At 41.1% G+C, this 9,740-nt stretch overlaps 1 protein-coding gene across 1 annotated transcript; it reads right to left on the minus strand.

Annotated features, from left to right (window-relative positions):
* Window positions 1-1,872: 1,872 nt before the first annotated feature.
* Window positions 1,873-2,586, minus strand: LOC122479354 (olfactory receptor 2M4-like). The gene has a single exon (XM_043573269.1). It carries the CDS (start codon window positions 2,584-2,586, stop codon window positions 1,873-1,875), a length of 714 nt encoding a protein of 237 aa, XP_043429204.1.
* Between the last annotated feature and the right edge of the window lie 7,154 nt (window positions 2,587-9,740).

Here is a 9,740-nt window from a genome sequence, read left to right on the forward strand (position 1 = left end):
ACCCAAACATAAGGCAGGAAGCCATCAAAATCCTAGACAGGAAAGCAGGCAAAACCCCCTTTGACCTCAGCCACATAAATTTCTTACTCAACATGTCTCCAACGGCAAGGGCAACAAAAGCAAAAATGAACTATTGGGACCTATTCAAAATGAAAAGCTTCTGCACAGCAAAGGAAATAGTTAGCAAAACTAAAAGGCAACCGACAGAATGGGAGAAGATATCTGCAAAGGACATATCAGATAAAGGGTTAGTATCCAAAATCTATAAAGAACTTATCAAACTCAATGCCCAAAAAACCAATAATCCAGTGAAGAAATGGGCAAAAGACATGAATACACACTTCTCCAAAGAAGACATCCAGATGGCTAATAGACACATGAAAAAATGCTCAATATCACTCATCATCAGGGAAAGACAAATTAAAAGCTCAATGAGATATCACCTCACATCTGTCAGAATGGCTAAAATTAACAACTCAGGCAACAACAGATGTTGGCAACGATGCCAGAGAAAGAGGATCTCTTTTGCACTGCTGGTGGGAATGCAACCTGGTGCCACCACTCTGGAAAGCAGTGTGGAGGTTTCTCAAAAAATTAAAAATATAACTACCCTATGATCCAACAGTTGCACTAACAGGTATTTATCCAAGGGATATAGGTGTGCTGTTTCAAAAGAGCACATGCACCCCAATGTTTATAGCGGTGCTATCAACAATAGCCAAAGTATGGAAACATCCCAAATGTCCATCAATGGATGAATGGGTAAATAAGATGTGACATATATATATCACATATACATATTGTATATACATATACAATAGAGTATTACTCGGCAATCAAAAAGAATGAAATCTTGCCATTTGCAACCACGTGGATGGAACTAGAGGGTATTATGCTAAGCGAAATTAGTCAGTCAGAGAAAGACAAATATCATATGATTTCACTCATATGAAGACTTTGAGAGACAAAACAGATGAACACAAAGGAAGGAAAGCAAAAATAATAGAAAAAAACAGGGAGGGGGACAAAACATAAGAGGCTCTTAAATATGGAGAACAAACAGAGGGTTACTGGAGGGGTTGTGGGGGGGATGGGCTAAATTGGTAAGGGGCATTAAGGAATCTGCCCCTGAAGTCATTGTTTCACTATATGCTAACTAACTTGGATATAAATTTAAAAAAAAAAAAACGAAAGAAAGAAACAGTAGAGACCCACGTGGTAGCGAAAGACCTCTGTAAAAGTCAGGCAGGGCAGACATGGAGTGGTGCTGAACTGCATAGACCTCAGACAGAGCAGAAGCTCAGGTGGACTGGGACTGGGACCATTGTGGTCCCTTTTTCATAGAACAAGAAGCTTCACCTGGCATCAGGTGCTTGGTAAAGTCATCCATTGTGGATGTGGCCAATGTGCTTAAAGCCTAGAAGGTGTCATGCCTTGCACCAGGGGCTGTATTTTATGGCCTAGCAGGGAGTAAAGGCATCGACCACTTACATGTAGCAGGAGCATGAGGGCTGGGAACTGAGAAACTGTGGAGTGAAGTGGGTGTATGATGGGGTCCCTGCCTGAGCAGGGGATAAGGTGGGGACAAGGAAGGTCTCTGGGAGGAAAGAGGCCTGAAAGATGAGGAGTTAGCTCGATCCCCAGAAGAAAGCACCACAGAGTGGGAAAAGGCACAGTTCATGCAACAAAAGCAAGAAATCCTTTGAAAACCTGAAAACTGCAGCAGGGCTGGGGTACAATACGTGACTGGAGGTGGCTTGGAGGCCAGACTGGGAGGCCCTGCGAACCACAAAAAGGGAGCCAGGTATTCCTTAAAGGGCAAGAGACCATGGGTGATTCGTCATGCCAAAATTCAAATCAGAGTTTTTACTTTTAAAAGTAAAACAGTCCCTGTTTAAAACAGTCCCAGTTCCTCAGACTGTAAATGAGTGGGTTGAGCATTGGAGTGAGGATGGTGTAGAAGATGGAGGTGGCTTGGTCTCTCACTGGTGTTTTAGTGGAGGCCCACTGCATGTAGCTGAACATGGCTCCTCCATAGTACAGACCCACCGCAGCCAGGTGGGAGGAACAAGTGGTCAGAGCCTTCTGTTTACCCTCAGTGGAGGGAATCCTAATGACAGCTTCAAGGACCTGGGCATAGGAAACCACAATGACACCAAGGGGCGGCAGCAGCAGCATGACCACACAGCAAGCATAGATGAGATCCTCAAAGAGCGAGGTGTCAGCACATGAGAGGTGCAGCAAGGCAGGGACCTCACAGAAGAAGTGATCCACCTCCAGAGAGTGACAGCAGGGGAAACTTAAGACCATGCCCACATCCATAACACTGTCAGCCACCCCACCCATCCAGGATGCCAGGGCCAGGAGGGAGCAAACCTGCCAGTTCATAAGCACAGGATACTGCAGGGGGTGGCAGACTGCCACATACCGGTCATAGGCCATGATTGCCAAGAGGAAGCACTCTGCTCCTCCTACCCTGACCACTAGGAAGACCTGAGTAGAACAGCCACCCCAACAGATGAACTTATGGCCCAAGAGATTAGCTGCCATCTTGGGCACCACTGTGTTCATCATGATCAGATCCATGATGGAGAGTTGGGTGAGGAAAAAGTACATTGGAGTGTGCAGGTGCCTATTAGCCTGGATGAGCAGGAGAAAGATGTTGCCATCCAGGGAAGCAACAAAGGCCAGAAGGATAAGGGAAAAAAAAAAGAGGAAATCATATGTTGAGTAGCTGAACAGTCCCAAAACGATGAAGTCTGATAGGGAGGTGTGGCTCCAGAGCTCTATGGCTGAGATCCTGAGAACAAACAAAGGAGCAAACAAATGAAACTACTAATCTGGCATCTCCAAATAACCATATTTCTCCTGTTTCTTCTAAAAGACAGAGCCTGACCCTCTGACATGGCCCCACCCTTTCCTCCTGCAGTGAAAATCCATTTTTTCTTCAGCTTCCCTCAGATCCTTATCTACCAAGATTTGATCCTTACTTCTCTCAAAACACAAGGAGCAGAACCCCAGAGGAAGGGAGCCAGTGAATGCAAGGGATAGAGATAAGGGGCTTAAATGACAGGTGAATAGCTGTAGACTTAAGACATAGGTTTAAGAGGGGAAGTGAGGTATTGGGAGACGAGAAAGAGAAACGAGGAGAGAAAAGGGATGACAGGTGTAAGGATAAATGCAAACTAAAAATTAGGAGCACCTGGGTGGCTCAGTCAGTTATGCTCCCAACTCTTGATTTTGGCTCAAGTCATGATCTACTGTTTGTGGGATTGAGCCTCGCATTGGGGGCTCTGCGCTGACACTGAAGAGCCTGGTTAGGATTCTTATTATGCCCCATCTCCCCATTAAAAGAAACAAGTAAATAAACATTTATAAAAAAAATAAAAGAAGTGATTACCCCCTCTTAGAGCATTTACTTTAGAAAACTTCTCATTGTAACCTCGTTTCTGCCTTTTATTTAAAACTTTTAAAAACTAAGTAAGCTTCTTGCCAGCTTTCTGATCCAGGAATGTCTTTCTCAAGGACCTAGAATCCATCTCTTTGAAATGTAATCGTCAAGGAAGGTAGTGCCCCTATCTCCCAGGCTCTGTGGGAGAGTAGGACCCTAATTCAGCAGGCACCATGCTCTAAGTGGCAAAACCACCTCTTGTCATAAAGTGTGAGAAGTTTATTTTTCCTTTGGATAAAGCCAATTAGATAACACAGATTGCAACCCCCTTTACCAGGTGAATCTAAGATGAGCTACGTGTCACAAATGGTACTGTCAAATCCTCTTACTTGAAGACCAGTTCTTGTTTATCTCAAAAGCATATTTGTAATGGGGTGTTACTGCCTGTCTATAAAAAGGTGATATTTCTTCTGTTTTGCATTCTCTCAGCAGATTACCTCAGTAATGGGCATCACATTCTGGTTTAATGCTTGTTCAAAAATAAAAATGTTTTCTATGTTGGATGAAGATTTTCATTTTATTTGTTTGTTTGTTTCCTTATTTATTAATGTGATTTACTTATTGTGTTTATCCAATACAGGTACTGAAACAGAGATAAATATTGATGTCAAATGTATCATGAGAATCTCATGATGCCTCTCTGGACATATCCACCACTCTCTTCCTTGGAAAGGAGAGAAGAGACTGGACTATGCCTATCTCCCGGTTGTACACCAGTCACTTCACATAGTTCCAAACCTAGGTTAGGTACTAAGCTAATTAGAACCACTGAATATAAGACACTCTCACTGAATTTACTAAGGAAGGAACAGCCAGTGCTCACTCCAGAAGTGGTGGAACTCCAGGGGATATCCTTTTTAAAAATTTATTTATTAAGTAAAGATGCCTTGATACCACCCCTAGGTCTCTGGGTCACTGAGTATGAAAAATGTCCCTTATATGTGGATTTTTAAAAGCCCTCCAGGTGATTATGATGGGGAAATAGGTTTACATGCACTGGAATAGGGCCATCTGTGTGCATAACTCTGGCTTTATTTTGGAAGTGGTGAGTCAGATCATGGCAGTAGATAGGAAAGTCATAAGACATAGCAAGTTACAGAGACATTCTAGTAAATGGAGCCAGAACACAGCTCAGGGATGTAGATTCCAAGATCAGCACAGGCAGGAATGGAACACAGCCACAGTCACCAGAGTGGCATGGAAATATGTGTGGGAAGGGTCAACAGGTCTGCCTGCTGACTGTGGAGCTCAGTCCAGAGACTAGAGAATGGATAAACAAGGACACAATTTTGCCCAGTTAAACTAGATTACCATCTATCTGGTCTCTGATGCCAACAACTTTTGTCACCTGACATCAAGGAGGTATCTGTGTCCAGTGTAAGTCTCTAGGCTGAAGACTGAAGTCAGAAGAACTTCTCCCACTTCTTGGTCACTTTTAGTATCTCATCTGTCAGGTCTTCCCTCACACCCTTCAGCACCCCCCAACCCCATTCAGTTCACCACAGTTCACCTTCTGCTCCACCTTGTGAATCTCAGCTGAGATGTGCCAGACACAAGAACCATGCAAATATCTAATCCTTAGGGCAATGTGTGACCAAATGGTGGCTTGGGAAAGGTTTTACACACACTTTCCTCCAAACTCTAAGGCCCCAAAATAAAAACTTATGGAACTAAACATCCAAGATGCTCTTCTGTTTCTCATAAAACTGACAATGAGCTCATGTCCCAGGTTTACATCTCTAGTTGCATATCAGATGTTTCAGGACACCTAATCCAGCTCATAATGAGCTCAGGGAATAGACAGAATCTCCACACTAAGGAAGAAGCCAAAATTAATGAATTGACTTCAGGAAAAAGTTCATTCCCCATAGCCATAACTCTGAAAAACACCCCAGATTGCATCTAAACAAAGGAAGAAGGCACCTACGGGACATCCCCTGACATATTCACTCACACTTCTCTCAGAGGTCTTCACCCTTACCTCACCCATGGGTGCTGGAAGAGAACATGATCATCACTGAGGGTCAGAGTGAATACCTAAATCTACAATCTGGGAGTTTTTTCATGCATAACAGGAGCCTGGTCAGTTATTCTGCAAAACTTGTACTCAGTTGATGTTCTATTTTATTTGGTCATTCAACAAATACTTACTGAGCACTGTGGACATAAATGAAGACCAGCCAAATGAGAAAAGAAAAGGCTATTTATTCAGAGCCTTCATATCAAGGCAGTCAGCCACTTCCACTTGTATTTTGGCAGAGACTCAAGGGTAGAGGAGTGGTTAAACTTTAGAGTGGAAAAAAAGAGAAGCTTCAGGTTTGCTCCAACTGGGAATTGTTGGCATAGGAAAGAAGGAGATAAGTTAACTAAAAGCAGGGTGGTTAGGGACATGTTGGGATTTCTCTGGTTTGTCTTAAGTTGGAAGTGGAGAATTAGGGAAGCTGGAAGTTATTAACCAAAAATATTAATTTGAGTACTATTGTTACAGAAATTACCGTTTATCGTCCTAGATTTTACTAAAGTTAGAAGTCCGATTTCTTCCAAGTTGGACTTATGGCAGGCTTACTTCCTAGGCTGTTTATTATACATAAGGGGGTTGATTCCTGGACAAATTGCTATAGTTTGTGGGTCAGAGTTCTATTTTTGTGCCATGATCCAGCCATTGTTGGTTTGTATGTTGTATCACAGCAATGTGATGACTTATACCTGGAAGTAGGAACCTGGAATCTGCATTATTGAGGAATATCTACCAGGTGGTTATTTCTCCCTGAAAAAGCTTGAGAAGCAAAGCATTGAGAAGAGGATGGGATGACACTGCCTATTATCTCAATTAAGGCTATGTTAGAGGGGTTCCCATGGCTATCTCACAATTCTCATCTATGTCAGCTGAGAGAGGAATCAAAGGAAAGAGCTCAGAACTCATGCTTAAGATGGATCTCCCTGATGTGCTATAATGGCTTCTCAACTACCTTGCTCTGCTCTGAGGTCTCACATTAGGATAGGGTTGTGTTGCTTATTTGATGTTCATTCCTACTTCCAGTGGATGATGCTCCAGCTCAGAAGAGGTTGCCTCGTTTAACATCAAGTTCATCTGATGGATCGACTCATAGGTGAAATCTAAAACAAAGAAGATGGGGAGGAATTCCAGGCTCACCTGCAGTAGGACTAGACATCTGTGGCCTTTCAATGTACTTTGGGGAAATTGACAACATTTTATTAAGGATGAGTTTTGCAGCATTCGCCAATTTTCTCTTTCCTTCTCAACCTTGTTATCACTTGTATATCCCAAGAAAGTGTTCAGATTCATGTAATATAATGCATCTCTCTGTGCTTTTCTTTCCTTTGGCTGTGAAAAAGGCCTCCGTCTTTTCAAAATTATTTTTTTCTTCATTTTTAGTTTTTCTCATCTTTCTACTTTTCTGCCCCAATTCTTTTAATATCTACTAGGTTATTAAGATCAGTAGAAGAGAAAATAGTCCTTCACATGTTAACCATAACCATTTGTCTTATGTTGGCATACCTGGGACTAGGAATCTAGGCAAGTATTGTATTTGGAAGGTGACCACAGAAAGTAAGTAGAGAAAAGTGGAAGGAAAGGGCCAACACAGGGTCACAAATATGGATGAGTGGGGTTAAGTCCTGTCATGACTTCAGGGAGTGTGCAATACATTCTTGCAAGTTGTTCACAGAACCCAACTCAAAGGGCAAGGAAGCTAGGTCATTTTTCCACCGTCCTATGAATGGGCTGTAGGCTGCTCTCAGGGGTATGAATTCCTCAGCACCACTGGTCTCCCCTGCAGGTGGCTAACCCCACACCCCATCCAGAGAAGACACAGGCAGAGTGGCAGAGTGTTTGCAAGATTTGCTGTTGTGCAATGGTACCTTGAATGCCTAGAGACTATGGATGGGGTACTGAGAACATCTACATTTCTGGACTTAAATAAACATTTTTAAAAGTTTTAAAATTTCCAGCTAGCTACCATAGTGTGTAATATTATTTTCAGGTGTACAATATAGTGATTAAAAACTTTTACACAATACCCAGTGTGCATCACAAGTGTGCTCCTTACTCCTCATCCCATATGTAACCCATTCCCCCAACCACTTCCCTTCTGATAACCATCGGTTTGTTCTCTATAGTTAAGAGTCCACTTCCTGGTTTGCCTCTCTCCCTCTTTTTTTCCTATGATTGTTTTGTTTCTTAAATTCCACATATGCGTGAAATCATATGGTATCTGTCTTTCTCTGACTGACTTATTTTCTTTGCATGATACTCTCTAGCTCCATCCCTGTTGTTGTAAATGGCAAGATTTCAATCTTCTTTATGGCTGAGTACTTCTTTATCCATGAATCAATTTTATGGACACTTGAGCTGTTTCCATAATTTGGCTATTGTAAATGTTACTGCTATAAATTTTGAAGTGCACAGATTCCTTTCAATTACTGTTTTTGTATTCTTTAGATGAAAACCTAGAAGTGCAATTGCTGGATTATAGGGTAGTTCTATTTCTAACTTTTTGAGAACCTCCATACTGTTTTCCAGAGTGGCTGCACCAGTTTGCATTCTGACCAACAGTGCAAGAGGGTTCCCCTTTCTCTACATCCTCACCAAAACCTTTTGATTCTTGTGTTATTTATTTTAGCCATTCTGATAGGTTTGAGGTGATATCTCATTACAGTTTTGATTTGCATTTCCCTCATGATGAATGATGTTGAAATTTTCATGCCTCTGTTGACCATCTGTATGTCTTCTTTGGAAAAAATGTCTATTCACATATTATGCCCATTTTATATGATTATTTGCTTTTTGGGGTGCTGAGTTTTATAACTATTTTATATATTTTGGATATTATCAGATCCATTTGTAAATATCTTCCCCCATTCTATAGGCTGCTTTTTAGTTTTTTTGTTTCCTTTTCTGTACAGAAACTTGTATTTTGATGTAGTCCCAGTAGTTTATTTTTGCTCTGGTTTTTCTTACCTCAGGAGACATCTAGTAAGAAGTTGCTATGGCCAATATCAAAGAGGATACTACACGTGTTCTTCTAGGATTTTAATATTTTCCTATCTCACATATAGGTCTTTAATCCATTTTAAATTTATTTTTCTGTATGGTATAAGAAAGTGGTCCACATTCATTCTTTTGCATGTTGCTGTCCAGTTTCCCCAACACCATTTGTTGAAGGTACATTTCCCCCCCCCCCCCACTGGATATTCTTTGCTGCTTGGTTGAAGATTAATTGACCATACAGTTTTTGGTTCCCTTCTGACTTTTATATTCTGTTCCATTGTCTATTTTTGATCCAAGTCCATGCTGTTTTGCTTACTACAGCTTTATAGTATAAATTGAAGTCTGGAATTGTGACGCCTCCAGCTTTCCTTTTGTTTCTCAAGATTACTTTGGCTATTTGGGGTCTTTTGTGGTTCCATACAAATTTTAGGATTGTTTGTTCTAGGTCTGTGAAAAATGCTGGTGGTATTTTGATAGCGATTGCCTTAAATGTGTGGATTGTTTTGGGTAGTATGGACAGTTTAACCATATTTGTTCTTCTAATCCATGAACATGGAACATCTCCATTTCTTTGTGTCAGCTTCAATTTCTTTCATTAGTGTTTTATACTTTCAGAATACAGGCCTTTCATCTCTTTGGTTAGGTTTATTCCTAGGTATCTTATGGTTTTTGGTAAAGCTGTATATGGGATAGATTCCTTGATTTCTCTTTAAGCTGCTTAATTATTGATATATAGATGTGCAACAGATTTCTATACGTTGATTTGTATCCTGTGAATTTACTGAATTTATGTAACAGTTCTAGCAGCTTTCCGTGGATTCTTTAAGGTTTTCCATATACAGTATCATGTCATCTGCAAATAGTGAAAGTTTTACTTCTTCATTACCAAAGTGGATGCCTTTTATTTCTTTTAGTTGTCTGGTTTTTGTGACTAGGACTTCCAGTACTATGTTGAGTAATTATGGAGATTGTGGATATCCCTGTTTTCTTTGTGGCAATAGAGGAAAGGCTCTTAGTTTTTTCCCCAGTGAGGATGATAGTGGCTGTGGATTTTCAAAGATGGACTTTGGTTTATTTTATTTTATTTTTTATTTTTATTTTTTTCCTTTTTTAATATATGAAATTTATTGTCAAATTGGTTTCCATACAACACCCAGTGCTCATCCCAAAAGATGCCCTCCTCAATACCCATCACCCACCCTCCCATCCCTCCCACCCCCCGTCAACCCTCAGTTTGTTCTCAGTTTTTAAGAGTCTCTTATGCTTTGGCTCTCTCCC

This window comes from Prionailurus bengalensis, chromosome A1, assembly GCF_016509475.1.
Source record: "Prionailurus bengalensis isolate Pbe53 chromosome A1, Fcat_Pben_1.1_paternal_pri, whole genome shotgun sequence".
Classification (NCBI taxonomy): Eukaryota; Metazoa; Chordata; class Mammalia; order Carnivora; family Felidae; genus Prionailurus; species Prionailurus bengalensis.

Bases quoted from the DNA above. Each gene is read 5' to 3' on its own strand.
- LOC122479354 (XM_043573269.1), bottom strand. From the start codon at position 2,586: ATGGATCTGATCATGATGAACACAGTGGTGCCCAAGATGGCAGCTAAT.